The 19107-nt window shown below is 49.6% G+C and overlaps 1 protein-coding gene across 1 annotated transcript; it reads left to right on the top strand.

The window, feature by feature from the left end:
• Window positions 1-6644: 6644 nt before the first annotated feature.
• On the top strand, window positions 6645-19090 carry LOC140354318 (uncharacterized). The gene is made up of 5 exons (XM_072439282.1): window positions 6645-7983; window positions 12146-12309; window positions 12860-13004; window positions 13885-14184; window positions 18817-19090. The coding sequence occupies exons 1-5, from the start codon at window positions 6709-6711 to the stop codon at window positions 18961-18963; spliced, it is 2031 nt and encodes a 676-aa protein (XP_072295383.1). The 5' UTR covers window positions 6645-6708; the 3' UTR covers window positions 18964-19090.
• The last annotated feature ends 17 nt before the right edge of the window (window positions 19091-19107 follow it).

The raw sequence follows: 19107 nt of genomic DNA on the forward strand, positions 1-19107 counted from the left end.
AGGTTCAGCTCTAAGGGTCAGCGCTGAGGTTCAGCTCTAAGGGTCAGCTCTAAGGTTCAGCTCTAAGATTCAGCTCTAAGGTTCAGCTCTAAGGTTCAGCTCTAAGGGTCAGCTCTAAGGTTCAGCTCTAAGGGTCAGCTCTAAGGTTCAGCTCGAAGGTTCAGCTCTAAGGTTCAGCTCGAAGGTTCAGCTCTAAGGTTCAGCTCTAAGGGTCAGCTCTAAGGTTCAGCTCTAAGATTCAGCTCTAAGGTTCAGCTCTAAGGGTCAGCTCTAAGGTTCAGCTCTAAGATTCAGCTCTAAGGTTCAGCTCTAAGGGTCAGCTCTAAGGTTCAGCTCTAAGGTTCAGCTCTAAGGGTCAGCTCTAAGGTTCAGCTCTAAGGGTCAGCTCTAAGGTTCAGCTCTAAGGGTCAGCTCTAAGGTTCATTACAGGAGAAGGATACAGAACTCACCACTGTCAGTTATACTCTAAAGTAGAATGTGATCATTGGATGGACATTTTTATCTTAGAATCCCATTGTGTCAACACAGAGACATGAGAAAAGGCTTTCGCCAACTTTGCTCCTCTGGAACAAAACACAGACTTTCTAAATTAAATCATTTTGTGCCTTTGGATGGTTTTAAAGAACTGGACAAGGAATGTTTTATTTGCATTTCAGTATCTTGTGTTTGTTTGTTGTTTATTTTGTGTTTTAACAGGGTTCACATGAAAAAGAGAACTTTTCTCATTGGGGTTTCCCTGTATAAATAAATGAAAGAGTGTAAAATTGTTCTTTCGCTCTGTTCAGACACTTTTTACTTAGACTTTTTGAATGTGCTGCCCAGGCAAAGTACAGGAATTACAAGCTCAAAGAAAACTTACAGAGATTCCGTCTTTGAGAATAGTTATTATTGATGTATATTTGATTTATATTTAGCACTTTTCAAGACATACCAAAAGTGAGCATTGAAAGAACGACAACAGAGCAGAGTTTCATTATTACTAGATATATATTTATTTCATATTTTATCAGGTAGGTCCACAACTCAAACTTAGGTGTTCCAACATACGGCGTGTTTCTTTAAGTTGAAGCCCTTATTGAACCCAAACCTGGACAATATATTTCCAGCTTGTGGCAGTCACTTGAGGACAAATGATGAAGTAGAGATATTTACTTATCATAGCAGCTTTTAATATACAATTAAATCCATATATGCGCATCATTGGAGTGTATTGAATAATAATATAAGTAATAATAATAAGTGATTGAATTAAGTAGCATGTATCTTGATTTAAGTATGTATTGACTGTTATAAAATAAGAGTTACCAAGATTGTGTCTTAAAATAAGAAAAAGACGTGTGAAGTTTGGCCCTGCGACGAGTTGGCCACTGTCCAGGGTGCACCCCGCCTAAGGCCCGAAGTCACTGGGATAGGCTCCAGTCACCCGCGACCCCGAAAGAGAACAAGCGGTAGAAAATGAATGAATGAATGAACGTGTGAAGTGTTATCTAACTTGAAATAAGCACAAAAACGACTTCAATTGGAATAAGAAAAAAAACAGACTTTTCCAATTTTAAGACAATCAAAATATACTCCAGATAAATAAACTCAAGTTTAATCCAGTAACATTACTTTCAGCCTCATTATGTATCTTTAGTCACAGCAGGGTTAGGGTTAGCAGGCCGCAGCAGCAGCTGGCCGAATAGTGAGGTCTTGTTTTAGCGGTGGCTCAGTGGTTGGAGTGTTGGTGGTTGGTGGTGGCCTGAGATGGCACAGATTGGCAACCTTGCTTTCGTCAGTCTGCCCCAGAGCAGCTGTGGCTATACAGGATCTCAAACAACCACTCCATTTTGCATTCTCCACTGAGTCTAGAATAAGAGTGTAGAGGGGAATAATTACCTTTAGTCAAGAACATGACCTGTAATACCTCTTAATATGCAATATTTATTTATATATGTATGTATTTATTTAAAGCATATACAAGACAATTGAATTACTCATACAATTTAGGCCACAACATCAGGAAACATTGTTGGCCAGCCACTTTCTGCTTTCTGTATATACTGAAAAACCTATTTTCTAACCAAAAACTCGTCTCTAAGCTAAACGTTTTGGCCCTGCTCTCATGACTTAGCTCTGCATGTCCCTGTAATCTTTGCACATACTGAGGTCCTGAGTGAACATTTCCTACGCTTGTTCCAGCTCAAACGATTACAGCTTGCTGCTTAAACACTTTTCCTGCTTTCCCTTTTGAAGAACGCCCGTCTTAATTCCCAAAGCCCTGCAGGGACTCTAGCCTGAAAATCATCATAAAATTAAATTTAAAGAATGGCGAGGTTTCTCTTATCTACGTCTACACAAACGGCATAAAAATCAGGCCAGCATCACTCACCATTCTCAGCAAAAGGCCTAATTGCTAATTGGGTAGAGCGCTGTAAAATGGTTGAGGAATGCTGAGGAGGATGAAATTGTGGAGGTGTTCTTCTACATATGAACGATATCCCGGTGACATGCCCAGAGCAGGGGGCTGTTGAAAAGACAGGAGAGGGTTTACATGCCTTTGCTTTAATTTAGTGTGGCTTCTAAACAATGTCACGCTGTAAGAAGGTGTGCCAGATAAGACCAGAGCCCCGAGGTTTAAAAACAACCAGATTAACATTAAAAAAAAAACCTGGCTGCACAAGTTACAGCATTTATTGAGCACTGCAACATGGAGACTGACAGGATCACAAGAAAGGTATGTGTTCAAACGCTTCACCGGGGCACGGCAAGTATGAGACAAAGTGCAGAGACGGAGGACTCGGAGGCTGACTCGTCCATCACCCAAGCTGAAGTCACTGAGGTGGTTGGCGAGCTCCCCGGTGGCAGGGCTCCGGGGGTGGATGAGATCAATCCTGAGAAGCTAGAGAAGTCTCTGGATGTTGTGGGACTCTCTTGATTGACACGTCTCTGAAACATCGCATGGCGGTCAGGGGCGTGGTGGTCCCTCTGTTCAAGAAAGGGGACCGGAGGCTGTGTTCCAGCTACAGAGGGATCACACTCCTCGGCCTCCCAGGTAGGGTCTATTCCAGGGTGGAGAGGAGAATCTGACCGATAGTCGAACCTCGGATTCAGAATCAGAATCAGAAAGGGGTTTATTTCCATTGTCAATGAACAACATTCACAACATAGGTTGTCTTGGTGCTTCGGTGCAACATAAAACAATGAACAATGAACAAGTCAAAAGAGAAAGAATTAAAATCTCCTATGGGATAAATAATAACAATGTGCTATCAAATAAAAAATAAGAATAAAAATAAGAATAAAAATAGGCTTACTATGTACACAAATGTACAGTTGAGTTTACATATGTAGTGCACAAAGTGAACAGTGCAAGAGAGTGTTTAAAGTGATAGTATTTGAGAAGTGTTCATGAGTCCAAAGGCAGAGGGCGGGAGGTTCTGGTCCGGATGGACCGTAGCCTCCTGCCTGAAGGGAGTGGCCTTCTGCCTGAGGGGAGTGGCCTCCTGCCTGAGGGGAGTGGCCTCCTGCCTTAGGGGAGTGGCCTCCTGCCTGAGGGGAGTGGCCTCCTGCCTGAGGGGAGTGGCCTCCTGCCTGAGGGGAGTGGCCTCCTGCCTTAGGGGAGTGGCCTCCTGCCTGAGGGGAGTGGCCTCCTGCCTGAGGGGAGTGGCCTCCTGCCTGAGGGGAGCGGCTCAAATAGTCCATGTCCAGGGTGAGAAGGGTCGGCTGTGATCTAACCTGCACGTTCCAGAGCCCTGGAGAAGTACAGGTCCTGACCGAAACGCAGAGGCAGCCTTCAGCGGCGCCATCTTGGACCACACAGGAGGAGCAGAGTGGACTCTGCCAGGGCTGCCCTTTGTCACCGGTTCTGTTCATTTTTTGCAAATAGAATTTCAGGGCACAGTAAAGATATTTTGATCATCTTTATTCATCATCATTTGGACTTATAACAAAGACAACGTCATCAAATCAATTTTAAAAAAAGATGATTCAATTAAATTGAATTAATTTTTGCAATCACAACAGCAGTTGCCTCGGGGGGCCACAGTGGAAAAAACAGGTTAAACAATGTTCATAGGGACTTGGCAATGTCCCAGCATCCCGTGTCCAAAGACTTAATGTCCCAAGCTCCCCTGTCCCCCTCCTTCTCAGCCAGGAAAAACTACCAAAGCTCCAGTGAAGGAGAGATCCGACTCTCTCAGGCGGACGCGAGATAGGTAGTGGAGCTGGAGAACCAGTTCTTTGAGGCAGATGAAGAACCGTCCACATGGAGTAGAGACCGTTTCTCCAGGCAGTTGAGGACCATCTGGATCCACTGTGCCTGTTCTACTCCCTGCAGGGAAGTGGGAGAAGAAGAAGGAAAAGCAATGAACAGATTGCAATTGAAATTAAATTTTAAATGTTGTTGATAGGAAAGGTAGTGAGAATCAGAGGATAGTGCTCAAGCTGCCACACTTCCCCCAGCATAGTTGCTCCTAGGGCAGCGTAGCTGAAACTGTAGGTTTTTATTTCTGTTCCTAACTGGCCTGACCATAAGTGATTTCAAAGAGGAACGTTTTAAGCCTGGTTTTAAATGAAGAGACTGTGTCGGCCTCTTTAACATGGACAGGAGCTAATTCCAACGCTCTACCTCCTACTGTACTTTTAGAGACTCTTGGGACCACCAGAAGGCCAGCATTTTGAGAGTGAAGAGCTCTGTTTGGATGATATGGTTCTATAGCATCTTTGAGGTAGGATGGGGCCATGTCATTTATGGCTTTGTAAGTCAGGAGTAGATTTTAATTTTGATTCTAAACTCGACAGAAGCCAGTGAAGAGACTTCAGCACCGGCGTAATGTGCTCTCTTCTTTCAGTTCCGGTTAGTAATCTTGCTGCTGCATTTTGAACCAGCTGAAAGCTTTTTATGGAGCTTTTAGGACACGCTGTGTGCCGGGAGTTACAGTAGTCTAATCAAGATGTTACAAATGCATGGATACATTTCAGCATCGCTTTTAGGCAGGATTCTTCTGATTTTTAATATATTGCGCAAATGGAAATAGGCTGTTTTACATGCTTGATTTATATGTGCTTTAAATGAGAGCTCCTGGTCAAATAAGACTCCGAGATTTCTTACTGTAGAACTGGAGGCAACACTAACATTGTCAAGTGTGACTATCTGCTCAGATAGAGCGTCTCATAGATGTTTTGGGCCCAGCACAATGAGCTTGGTTTTTTCAGGGTTAAGAAGCAGATAATTAAGTGTCATCCAGGTTTTTATCTCCTTCACACAAGCTCTAAGTCTGTCTACTTGATCGCTCTGATCGGGTTTCATTGATGAATACAGCTGAGTGTCATCTGCATAGCAGTGGAATATAATGCCATGCTTTCTAATAATGTTACCTAACGGCAGCATATAAAGAGTCAACAGAATTGGTCCGAGTACTGAACCCTGCGGCACGCTAAACAAATTGGTAGCTATCCGATAAATAGGATTTATACCAGCTGAGGGCGGGGCCTCCGACACCTACATCACATTCTAACCTCTGCAGTAGAATGTTGTGGTCGATGGTGTCAAACGCTGCGCTGAGGTCCAACAGGACCACGATTGAGACCAGTCCATCGACAGCAGCTAATGACTAATCATTTATTATACAATTCGAATTTTCCTCAATAATACACTTTAGGAAACCTTCATTCACCATATTTCAACCTTTATTTGGTTGATAATGTATTTTAAAACTCTCAATGTACAGAACAAATAATCATTTAACTAATCGATCAAATAATTGGACTATAGTCAGCTACAACTTAGTTGCTGCCCTATTCAATATTAGGGCATTTAACTGAATGTATCTGTCTCTGGAGACAAGCGAGTGACACACATAGTTACACACATAGTCAGATCTGTGGAGACACACCTATGTTGAAATAAACGTAAGACATGTTCAATGTGGCCAACCGGTCAATGCCTAATCTTGTCTAGTGACAGAAGCTGCTTTTGTGCATTGGCTCAAATATGTTCTACTTAAAACATATATGATAGAAGACTGAGATAATGAGGACGTACAGCCCAGCAGCAGAAGAGAGCAGGTCGAGCTGTGTAACCAGGGCAAACGGGCCCAGAGGACCACCTCTGCTCTTACTGGGATGGAAACTATAATAGAAGCCCAAAAATAACCACTGAACCAGCCCTTTTTATCAGAGGAGACAGACAAGGACCAGTCTGTGTCAATACAGAATGTTCAAGAGGATCATCATGGTGCCCACTCGCTAATGAACCAAGAAAAGACATGGAAATATATCATATTTCTGCTTTATTTATGCATTTGTAAGTTAAATGAATGAAAGTACAAGTGGAATCACTGCGTCTCTAACTGCGGAAGTTTCTGCTGCACAGTTAAACTGCTCCCCTCATGTGACCTCCAGAATGTGAGAGTGTGTGTGTGCAAACTGAGGCTCCAGGAGGTGTTCCCTGAGCCATACGCTAATGCTAACGAGGCTAATGAGCGCACTTCTCCATCACTGCGGGCTCAGACGGGGCTCAGACGGGATTCATGGGGCTCTGAATCTGATCAGAGGTGAGTGTGCTGCAGTGCTGCTCATGCACGCGCAGACCGGTCCAATACTTGGTCCATACTGCAGTCTGACCAATTCAGCCTCTGGTTTGTGCGCGCTCCCTTCAACTTCAAAACGCGTGAAACTGAAGGTCACTATACACAAAAGCGCTCGCGCTGCGGTCCAATATGGCGCATGCGCAGTTCCGGAGGACTGCTTCACAGACCGCAGTGTGTAATGCCTGGCAGCGGACACACACGGGACATGAGCTGCTCCACACGGCGTAAGTACGGGATGGAGGACGAGGTCCTGGGCGGACATCTGGGGCATCTGCGGAGTGAAGAGGAGGAAGAGGACGAGGGAGAAGAGGAGCCGCTGCGCCTGAGCCGGCTGAGTGAAAACACCAGACTGGCCACGCGATACGCGGTGCGCATCTTCAGAGAGTTCCTGAGCGACAAGGCGCACAGCCCGGACTTTGAGACTTTGGACAAAGAAGCTCTGTGCGCGCGGCTGCGCTCCTTTTACGCAGAGGCACGCTCCAAAAGCGGACAGTTGTACAGTAAATCCTCTCTGATCAGTATCCGCAGCTCTCTGAACCGGTACCTGAACGAGCCGCCCTACTGCCGCACTCTGGACCTGACCAAGGACCCGGAGCTGCGCAGCGCTAACCTGGCCCTGGCGGCGGTGCTGCGGCGGCTGGAGGAGCAGGGTGCGGGTCCTGTGGTCCAGAAACAAGCCATCACCAGAGTGGACCTGCGCAGGCTCTACGAGTCTCCGGTGTTCCACGCGGACACACCGTTTGGACTGCTCAACAAAGTGTGGTTCGAGACGTGCATGTACTTCTGCACGCGCGGGCGCGAGAACCAGCGCGAGTTGGAGGAGGACTCGTTCGGTGTCGCTGTGGATGAGGACGGCCGGAGGTTCGTGTACCTGAAGGCTCTGGGGCAGAACCACAAGTCCCGCAACGGTGCGTGGGGCAAACGGCGGGACGCAGAGGAGGACACGCGCCCGCGCATGTACGAGACGGGCACGCCGCTGTGTCCGTACGCCAGCTTCGTCCGGTACGTGTCCAAGCGGAACCCGCTGTGCAATGCGTTCTTCCAGCGCCCACGGGACCACTGCTGCTCCGGGGACGCGACGTGGTTCGAGAACAAGGCCATCGGCAAAAACCTGCTGGGCACGCGCATGCAGATGCTGTCACGCGCCGCCAAACTCTCAAAAACCTACACCAACCACTGCATTGGCGCCGTCTCCATAGCAACACTAAACAGCATCGTGGGCGCAAGGACGCTTTGTGTTACCAAGGCAACCGTGAATGGCCACGTGCCGTCCATGCGGTGCGAGGACTCTCCAGCGCCAAAAAGACTGTGCGTGAGACTCCAGACGCACGCACCCAAGGGTGAGGTGCACAGTGACGGTACAGAGCCCACGAGAGGGACGGAGGATCCGGCTGGTCAGGAGACCTCACGGGTATGCCGCTGGTCTTTTTCAGTAGACAGTAGATTATCATCATAGGACCGGAGTCTGTGTGTGTCGGCCTTTTGCGTTTAAGCCAAACTTTCACCTGAGGCTTGAGCTGTGGCTCTTTAGACTCAGCGGTGACCAGTGAGGCAGCAGACTGTGGTCAATAACCCCCTGTTACACCGCTGTGTGCTGCCTCAGGACTGTGTGTCCTCAACCCGCCTCTGTTGCCATTGGTAACATCCTGACCCCTGAAGACATGTTTGTTGCTGATTCAAACAGCTGATTCCCTGATTTTGGCCTCCGTGTGGAGACCAAAATCCATAAAACATCTCAACTTTACTTAGCAAACCTGTGCCATTGTCATCTCCCTCTAAGAAAACGTTTTTATATATTTGACTGCACCATTTCCCAGCCTTTCTCGATTCTGATCACATGGAAACGGAGCAGATTTGAACACAGTGATCTGGAACAGGGAGTGAATGGGAGCGGAGCTGACAGTAGCTCCGAGCTGGTGTGTGTGTGTGTGTGTGTGTGTGTGTGTGTGTGTGCGTGCGTGCGTGTGTGTGTGTGGTGCAGCTGGCCCCTCTAAGCCCCTCACACACGGCTGCTCTGTAGCTCCGAGGCCCCGGCAGCAGCTTTCCCCTTCAGGACCTGGAATAGGACTGCTTTGTATTATACAGTCCCCATCCAAGCGTTATTGGCTTCATTCACTCATTTATCCTGTTTTTCTCCTTCATAAAACACATCCAAAAGAAAGTTCATTCCATCCATCCATCTTCTGCCGCTTTATCCGGGGCCGGGTCGCGGGGGCAGCAGTCTGAGCAGGGACTCCCAGACTTCCTTCTCCCCAGACACTTCCTCTAACTCCTCCGGGGGATCCCGAGGCGTTCCCAGGCCAGCCGAGAGACATAGTCTCTCCAGCGTGTCCTGGGTCTTCCCCGGGGCCTCTTCCCGGTGGGACATGCCTGAAACACCTCCCAAGGGAGGCGCCCAGGAGGCATCCGGAACAGATGCCCGAGCCACCTCAGCTGGCTCCTCTCGACGTGGAGGAGCAGCGGCTCTACTCCGAGCTCCCCCCGTGTGGCAGAGCTCCTCACCTTATCTCTAAGGGAGCGCCCAGCCACACGGCGGAGGAAACTCATTTCGACCGCTTGTATCCGCGATCTTGTTCTTTCGGTCACTACCCAAAGCTCATGACCATAGGTGAGGGTAGGAACGTAGACCGACCGGTAAATAGAGAGCTTTGCCTTTCGGCTCAGCTCCCTCTTCACCACAACGGTCCGATGCAGCGACTGCATCACTGCAGCCGCTGCACCGATCCGCCTGTCGATCTCACGCTCCATCCTTCCCTCACTCGTGAACAAGACCCCGAGATACTTGAACTCCTCCACTTGGGGCAAGGACACCCCACCCACCTGGAGAGGGCAAGCCACCTTTTTCCGGTCGAGAACCATGGCCTCGGATTTGGAGGTGCTGATTCTCATCCCAGCCGCTTCACACTCGGCTGCAAACCGTCCCAGTGCATGTTGCAGGTCCGGGTTTGATGGAGCCATCAGGACAACATCGTCTGCAAACAGCAGAGATGAGATCCTGTGGTCCCCAAACCGGACACCCTCCGACCCCTGACTGCGCCTTGAAATTCTGTCCATAAAAATTATGAACAGAACCGGTGACAAAGGGCAGCCCTGGCGGAGTCCAACATGCACTGGGAACAGGTCTGACTTACTGCCGGCAATGCGAACACAGCTCCTGCTCCGGTCATACAGGGACCGGACAGCCCTGAGCAAAGGGCCCCGGACCCCGTACTCCCGAAGCACCCCCCAAAGGACACCCCGAGGGACACGGTCGAAAGCCTTCTCCAGATCCACAAAGCACATGTGGACTGGTTGGGCAAACTCCCATGAACCCTCGAGCACCCGATGGAGGGTATAGAGCTGGTCCAGTGTTCCACGACCGGGACGAAAACCACTCTGCTCCTCCTGAATCTGAGGTTCGACTATCGGTCGGATTCTCCTCTCCAGTACCTTGGAATAGACCTTACCTGGGAGGCTGAGGAGTGTGATCCCTCTGTAGTTGGAACACACCCTCCGGTCCCCCTTCTTGAACAGAGGGACCACCAGTCCAGAGGCACGGTCCCCGACCGCCACGCGATGTTGCAGAGACGTGTCAACCAAGACAGTCCTACAACATCCAGATACTTTAGGTACTCAGGGCGGATCTCATCCACCCCCGGAGCCCTGCCACCGAGGAGTTTGCGGACAACCTCAGTGACTTCAGCTTGGGTGATGGATGAGCCAGCCTCCGAGTCCCCGGTCTCTACTTCCTCTTCGGAAGACGTGACTGAGGGATTAAGGAGATCCTCAAAGTATTCCTTCCACCGTCCGACGACATCCCCAGTCGAGGTCAGCAGGCCTCCACCCGCACCGTAAACGGTGTTGGTGAGACACTGCTTCCCCCTCCTGAGGCGCCGGACGGTTTGCCAGAATTTCTTTGGTGCCGACCGATAGTCCTCCTCCATGGCCTCCCCGAACTCCTCCCAGGCCCGGGTTTTTGCCTCTGCGACAGCACGAGCCGTGGCTCGCTTGGCCTGCCGATACCCCTCGATGACCTCCGGAGACCTACAAGCCAGAGTGGCCTGATAGGCCTCCTTCTTCAGTCTGACGGCATCCCTTACTTCCGGTGTCCACCACCGGGTTCGGGGGTTGCCGCCACGACAGGCACCGGAGACCTTGCGACCACAGCTCCGAGCAGCCGCATCAACAATGGAGGCGGAGAACATGGTCCACTCGGACTCAATGTCCCCAGCCTCCCCCGGGACATGGGAGAAGCTCTCCCGGAGGTGCGAGTTGAATACCCTACTGACAGAGGGCTCCACTAGACGTTCCCAACAGACCCTCACAATGCGCTTGGGTCTGCCAAGTCTGTCCGGCTTCCTCCTCCGCCAGCGGATCCAACTCACCACCAGGTGGTGATCGGTTGACAACTCTGCCCCTCTCTTCACCCGAGTGTCCAAGACACGCGGCCGGAGGTCTGATGACACGACAACAAAGTCGATCATTGACCTCCGGCCTAGGGTGTCCTGGTGCCATGTGCACTGATGAACACCCTTGTGCTTGAACATGGTGTTCGTTATGGACAATCCGTGGCTAGCACAGAAGTCCAATAACTGAACACCGCTCGGGTTCAGATCGGGGAAGCCGTTCTTCCCGATCACCCCTCTCCAGGTGTCACTGCCATTGCCCACGTGGGCGTTCAAGTTCCCCAGTAGAACAACGGAGTCCCCGGTCGGTGCACTGTCCAGTACCCCTCCCAAGGACTCCAAGAAGGCCGGGTACTCTGCACTGCTGTTCGGCCCGTAGGCCGCCACAACAGTGAGAGACCTGTCCCCCACCCGAAGGCGGAGGGACGCGACCCTCTCGTTCACCGGGGTAAACTCCAACACGTGGCGGCTGAGCTGAGGGGCTATCAGCAAGCCCACACCAGCCCGCCGCCTCTCCCCGCGGGCAACACCAGAGAAGTGGAGCGTCCAGCCCCTCTCGAGGAGATGGGTTCCAGAGCCCAAACTGTGCTTGGAGGTGAGGCCGACTATATCTAGTCGGTATCGCTCAACCTCCCGCACAAGCTCAGGCTCTTTCCCCCCCAGCGAGGTGACATTCCATGTCCCCAGAGTTAGTCTCTGTGTCTGGAGATCTGGTCGCCGAGGCCCCTGCCGTCGACTGCCGCCCAGATCTCTCTGCACCGGCCCCTTATGGATCCTCCTGCGGGTGGTGGGCCCACGGGAGGGCGGCCCCACGTCGCTCTTTCGGGCTGTGCCCGGCCGGGCCCCGTGGGGTAAGACCCGGCCACCAGGCGCTCGCCATGGAGCACCCATCCCAGGCCTGGCTCCAGGATGGGGCCCCGGTGACGCCGATCCGGGCGACGTAAACTGCCTTGTTCGTGTTGTCATCATAGGGGGCTTCTGAACCGATCTTTGTCTGACCCGTCACCTTGGACCTGTTTGCCTTGGGAGACCCTACCAGGGGCATGAAGCCCCCGACAACATAGCTCCCGGGATCAGAAAGTTCATTATCTTACTGTATTTATCTGACAAAAATGTGCATTCATCAGCAATAATCAACAGTTCTATTGCTTTGCCTGTTCAATATAGACCTCGTACTGTCTGTTCCAGGACGGCTCTCCCCCGGCTCTTGCCTCTCCGGTCTCCTCTCTGGGACCAGCTGGGATCCCCACAGCGGCAAAACTGTCCAAAAGCACCGCCCCGGTCCATATCGATGTGGGGGGACACATGTACACCAGCAGCTTGGCCACGCTCACCAAATACCCGGACTCAAAGTAAGACTTCTGCTGGTCAAAGCCATGTGTAGGAAAAGTAGAACAATTTGAGCTAAATTGAGCATCCGGGAGTGTATAATTATGCCTGCATTCAAGCGAGTAACTATCTCCTATATATCCTGGAACATGGTAAGAATCGTGTGAAACATCCATGAACAGTAAAATGTCTTTTTTGGTCCATTACCGACTAACTCCTTGGGCTGGGATTTTTTTTCCTCCTGATATATTGATCTAGATTTTCTATTCAGTTTTCTTTTTTTCTTTGCAAAAACAAAATACAAATGGTTTTAGGTTTTTTGGGCATAAACAAGAAAACAAGAAAAAACACTCAAAAAAGTGCCAAATTTGTTTCTCTGAAGTCTAAACTCTGCTTCAGAAAACATGTTTCTGGGTTGAGGATTGGATGTGGACCTCTACATTTAAAAACCCCAAGCAAACAAATGACGATTAGACGTGACAGTAACAGTTTGTGTTAACTCAGTTAAACAAGCAAATAAAACTGACTAAGTTACAATAAAAATGCCTTTTTGTTATCTGTTATTGGTTTTAGGATTGGGCGCCTCTTCGATGGGACAGAGCCCATTGTCCTGGACAGTTTAAAACAGCATTATTTCATAGATCGAGATGGTCCCATGTTTCGTTACATCCTTAACTTTCTGCGCACCTCCAAACTGTTGCTCCCTGAGGACTTCAAAGTGAGTTTCTGTCTTTCAACAGGTACAAACATATCGCTGTAACATTCAGCAATATGTAATATTTATATATTAGCCCACAACTTCAGGGGTGTCCAAAATTGTTACTGTGGCAGGCCAAATATTAAGAGCTACTAATGTTTTGCATGAAAAAAAAATAAAAATTTTAACCAACTTTTCATGTAATAAAGTACAATCAGTTTTGCCCCAGCACAGATTTATTGTAAAAGCAAAGTGAAAATGAGACTGCAGCGTGCTGTCTGCATCTTAGTGTTTCATTATCCACAAAGCAGGAAGTACGCTTTTAGCGTGCTTGTTGTTGTACTTTTGCCGTGATGGACAAACATGCTTTCTAATTTGTAAAGTTGTGAAAAGCATGTCTAAACTAATCGTGGTGAATCAGAAATCAGAATCAGAACAGGTTTATTGTCATTGTCAGAGAAAAAAAGAACTTGCTTTGGTAATTCGGTGCAACTTACAACAATATCAAATAAGGCATCATTGAGATGCTAGGAATGTGTCAGAAAAGTAAGCAATCTATGTGGACTTCTGCAAAGAAATGAAAGATTGAAATGAACTAGTTCCATTATTCACAAATGGAGGGAACTGGCCCGGGGGCAACACTTTGGGCACCTCTGCATTACAGCAGCTACAGATGGCACTAGAGTGAGAATTAAAACTTCTAAAGTTCTTCTAAAAGTTCAACATTTTGGACAACTTTAATTTGGTCCTGTCATTTCCCCCGCAAACACCTTTGATGTAGGACCTGCATTTATCTGAGGAGTCATACTTTATGCTATTAATGGATTGGACAGACATGTCAAAGTCATGAAGGATCAGTTTGAGAAACAAACTCACTAAGTGCCCTCACATGTGTCCTCAGGAGTTCTCTGTGCTGTATGAGGAGGCGTGTTTCTTCGAGCTGGTTCCTCTACAGGAGGAGTTGGACCTTTGGAGGGCTCAGAGACAGAACACCCCCGTGTGGGTGGACTGTGCTCTGGTCCATGTGAATCCTGGTTTGGGGGAGAGGGTCAGTGTCAGCGCTGAGAGGAATGTACTACAGGAGGTGTTCCCCGAAGTACAGGACGTCCTGAGGAGGGCACCCAACGACACCTGGAGTCACAGCGTAACACACGTTGTGAGGTTTCCTCTTAGTGCGTACAGTCATCTCACCTCTGTGCAGGTACTAACCGCGCCCCTACAGTCGACAAGTGGTTTGGTGGGGAACAGTTGCCACAGCATCACAAAACACGTGCATAAACATCTAACATGAGCTGGAAAGGTGAATGCGCTAACATGCACACCCTTTTCAATATTATATATTTTAGGAATTCTTACACCACCTTTAAATATGGTGATGGATTATAAAAGTTAAAACATACAGAACTTTTCCAAATCTTCTGATACAGAGGATCCAGTGTATATTTTAGTCTTTTAGACTCAAATCATTCAAATTTGATCAGAAGCCATTAACGACACTGTTGACACTCGGACTCAATCAGGCTTACCCGGAGCTCAGCACTATTTGCAAAGAAGTCTCAGGGGAAATTAGACTCAAGTGAATGGGACACCGCTGTCCTTCAGGCAAGGGCCAAACTAATGTACTTTAGAGATAAATGTGTGAGACCCTTGGGATCTCCACTCAAATTCACTGCCCTAGCTTGATAATGTGTTGGAGTCAACTCTTAACAAAGTAAACAATGCTAGAACAAAATAGGATTTAAGCAAGCAAGTGGTTTGTTTGGTACTTGTCAATTATACTTTTAATTCATTTCAGACGAATGAAACAAAAGACACAATAACAAAACAACCACCATGTGAAAAGGCTCGTTGATAATCCTCCGCCTGACTATAAATGTTCTGCTAATGCAACCTTAAATTCACTGTGGAATCCTCTACCTAATACATGCATGTCTCAATAAAGAAAAGCTCAAGGGAAAGAGCAGAAAAATGAATTATGTAGATACGGGGTGCCTCAAGGCTCAATGTTAAGACCACTAGCATTTGGCACATTCATAAGGCGCTGGTACAGCTGGCAGCCCGGTGTAAACGCTCTCTCTTCTTTCTCACAATTATTGTGCTTTATCTCCTATATTTTGTAAATATAGTAAGTATATTTTTTCTATTTTACTGTACGATAGGGACACGCGCTGGAATAGTTTTTTAATTCAACTGTTTTTTGACTTTTTTCGGCTGGATTTGAGCGTTTTTCGTTGCGTTCGTTGTGTTGTTGTGACGTGAGCTAGCTCCGAGCGAGCCCACCAGCCCCCCCCCCGCGCCCTCCGGCCGCGCTAAAGTACGGCGTGTCGTCGGTACACGTTTATATACACGTTTATATGAAAGAGGAACTTCACGAACGATCGGGACACGCACTGGAATCGCTTTAAATTAACTTGTTTTGACTTTATTCGGCTGGATTGAGTGTTTTCGTCGTGTCGTTGCGATGTGTCTTGGCTCTGAGTCCCCCGGCTCCGGCCCCGCCCCCCGGCTCCGGCCCCGCCCCCCGGCTCCGGCCCCGCCCCCCGGCTCCGGCCCCGCCCCCCGGCTCCGGCCCCGCCCCCCGGCCGGCGCCGTACCGCGTTTACACAAAGGAGGAACTCATGAAACTGCGGAGAACAGTCGTCTTACCCGGAGATCGTCACGTTATCCCGGCGGACATCCTAAGGAAAACGCAACGAGGCAGACGGGCTGGACATAAACTCCGAGAGAAGAGAGGGACAAACAGGAAGTCGGTTCCCGCCGTAGTCATGGGTAACGTGAGGTCCCTTCAAAATAAAATGACGGAAATAGCGAGCCTCATGCGGTCCCAGAGGATTTATAGGGACAGCAGCGTCTTGATTTTCACAGAGACCTGGTTAACAGCAGAAATGCCAGACTCTATTGTAGGTTTGGACAATTTTCATCTGCTGCGGGCGGACAGAACGAAAGAATGCTTGAAGAAAAGAGGTGGAGGTCTGGCGGTGTATGTGAACACGAGCTGGTCCAAACCCGAACACTGCACAGTGAGGGAGCAGCTATGTAACAAGGATATTGAACTATTGGCTATTGGCATGAGGCCATACTATCTGCCCCGGGAGTTCTCACATGTGATTTTGATCGCAGTCTATGTGGCCCCGTCTGCCAATGCTGAAAATGCTTGTGAAGCACTGCTCTCCTGCACTTGTAGGCTGCAAACACAGCACCCACAGGCTCTCTTCCTCATCTCTGGTGACTTTAACCACGCTTCTCCCTCTTCTGTTCTACCAACATACACCCAGTATGTTACCTGCCCCACCAGAGAGAATAGAACATTGGACTTGTTTTTTGCCAACACCAAGGAGGCTTATTCTTCTTCCCCCCTCCCTCCCCTGGGCAGCTCGGACCACAACCTTGTACATCTGAGGCCTGTGTATGAACCCATCGTGCGCAGGCAGCCTGTGGTGTCCCGTGAGGTGAGGATGTGGTCTGCTGAGAGCGAGGAGGCTCTGAGGGACTGCTTCAGCACCACTGTCTGGACTGAGCTTTATGACCCACATGGGGAGGACATCAACACCATCACAGAGTGCATCACGGACTACATCAACTTCTGTTTTGAGAACATTGTTCCCTCCCGGACGGTGCGGTGTTTTCCAAACAACAAGCCATGGATTAACCGTGAACTGAAGGCTCTGCTGAAGGAGAAGAAGAGAGCCTTCAGGTCAGGGAACAAGGAGGAGCTGAGGACTGTGCAGAAGGAGCTGAGGAGGAAGATCAGGCAGGCTGAGGCCGGCTACAAGAGGAGGATGGAGGAGCAGCTGCAGCAAAAGAACATTCAGGGAGTGTGGAGGAGCCTGAAAACCATCTCGGGCTTCAAAATCCCCCCTGCCCAGACAGAGGGGGATCTACAGTGGGTGAATGATTTAAATGCTCACTTCTTGAGGTTTGATCGGTCACCCGCCCCTCCCCCTGCACAGCTGCATGCTCCCTCTTCCACAGCTGGACAATGCCCTGCATCTGTTCCTCTTCGCTTATCTGCCCCGGACCATCGGCTCCCCACTTCGCCTGGACTCACCCATCCCCCCAGCACACAGTCCCCCTGCCAACCACTGACTGTCACAGCAGCACAGGTGAGGAGTGAGCTGAAGAGGATTAAAGTGAGGAAGGCAGCAGGACCTGATGGCATCAGCCCCAGGCTCCTTAAGTCCTGCGCAGATGAACTGTGTGGAGTTGTGGAGCATGTCTTCAACATGAGCCTGAAGCTGAGGGTGGTACCACAGGTCTGGAAGACCTCCTGTCTGGTACCTGTGCCACCGCGCCCCAAAGACCTCAACAGCTTCAGGCCAGTGGCTCTCACGTCCCACCTGATGAAGACACTGGAGCGGCTAGTCCTGGACCACCTCCGCTCCACCGTGAGCTCAGCCATGGACCCGCTGCAGTTTGCATATCGGTCTGGCATCGGAGTGGAGGACGCCGTCATCTCCCTGCTGCACCGCTCTCTCTCTCACCTGGAAAAGCCTGGCAGCTCTGTGAGGATTCTGTTCTTCGATCTTTCCAGCGCCTTCAACACCATCCAGCCGCTGCTCCTGAGGGACAAGCTGGAGACGGCTGGTGTGGAGTATGACCTGGCAGAGTGGATCCTGGACTACCTCACAGACCGACCCCAGTTTGTGAGAGCCCGGAACTGTGTGTCTGACACTCGGACCTGCAGTGTGGGGGCGCCCCAGGGCACTGTCCTCGCGCCCTTTCTCTTCACCCTTTACACTGCAGACTTCAGACATGACACGGACAGCTGTGTCCTGCAGAAGTTCTCTGACGACTCTGCCATCATTGGACTCATCACGGACGACGATGACGCGGAGTACAGAGGACTGGCGCAGGACTTTGTGGACTGGTGTCAGCGGAACCACCTCCTCATCAACGCGGGGAAGACCAAGGAGATGGTGGTGGATTTCCGCAGACGCCACCCCACTGCCCCCTCACCAGTGAACATCCAGGGACGGGACATTGAGAGAGTGGACTCATGCAAGTACCTGGGTGTTCATCTGAACCACAAACTGGACTGGACTCATAACACGGACGCACTGTACAGGAAGAGCCAGAGTCGGCTCTACCTCCTGAGGAGACTCAGGTCTTTTGGAGTGACAGGGCCACTCCTGAAGACCTTCTACGACTCTGTGGTGGCATCAGCCCTCCTGTACGGTGTGGCCTGCTGGAGCAGCAGCATCACAGAGAGGGAGAGGAAGAAGCTGGACAGAGTCATCAAGAAGTCCAGCTCCGTCCTGGGCTGTGCTCTGGACTCGGTGCAGGAGGTGGGGGACAGGAGGGTCCTGGCTAGATTCACATCTATGCTGGACCATGAGTGTCACCCCCTGCAGGACACTCTCTCCGCTCTGGAGAGCAGCTTCAGTGAGAGACTGATCCACCCTCGATGTGCGAAGGAAAGGTTCCGTAGGTCTTTCCTTCCTGCTGCTGTCAGACTTTATAACAAAAACTGTTAGTACTGAACACTCGCAATACTGACCTAACCATGTGCAATTCTGTCATATGTGCAATTGCTGTTGGAATTCATGTGCAATTCATGTGCAACCTATGTGCTGTCGTGACACATATTCATGTGCAATTACTGTCGTGATCACATGCAATGGTATTTATGTATTTATTTATTTATTTGTCTATGGGAGTTTTTATTTATTTATAGGAGATCTTCTACTGAAAGTGTTTTTCAGACTTCCTATAAGTGATCTGTTCTTCTGTATCTACCTGCGTTGCACCAATGAAATTTCCCCATGTGGGACAATAAAGGAATATCTTATCTTATCTTATTTGTTTTTCCTGCATCTCTCTGCTTGTGTTACAGGTTCTAGAGAGATTTCAGCAGAGGGGCTTCAAGATCAGCGGTTCATGTGGAGGAGGAGTGGACTCATCTCAGTTCAGTGAATACGTCCTGCTGAGAGGCAGCCATGACAGTGTTCACATCATCACAGTGAAACAGGAGCTTGACTGAACCTGCACTAACACAGGAACAGAGAGGGCTTTGGAGAGGATCATGTGGGAAAAGTCATATGCCTTCTACTTCCATACACGAAAGTAGCATTGATGGCAGCCCAGTGTATATTATTCATCACATTGATGTAATTGGAAGGGTACA

Source organism: Eucyclogobius newberryi, unplaced genomic scaffold (genome assembly GCF_026437365.1).
Source record: "Eucyclogobius newberryi isolate DKJ021-1_F unplaced genomic scaffold, fEucNew1.0.hap1 SCAF_9, whole genome shotgun sequence".
Taxonomy (NCBI): Eukaryota; Metazoa; Chordata; class Actinopteri; order Gobiiformes; family Gobiidae; genus Eucyclogobius; species Eucyclogobius newberryi.

What these genes read in the sequence shown, in the direction of transcription:
- LOC140354318 (XM_072439282.1), top strand. Translation starts at nt 6,709, where the DNA reads ATGCGCAGTTCCGGAGGACTGCTTCACAGACCGCAGTGTGTAATGCCT. An exon ending in ACCAAATACCCGGACTCAAA is followed by an intron (nt 12,310 to 12,859) that starts GTAAGACTTCTG and finishes TATTGGTTTTAG; the next exon opens with GATTGGGCGCCTCTTCGATG. An exon ending in TGCTCCCTGAGGACTTCAAA is followed by an intron (nt 13,005 to 13,884) that starts GTGAGTTTCTGT and finishes ATGTGTCCTCAG; the next exon opens with GAGTTCTCTGTGCTGTATGA.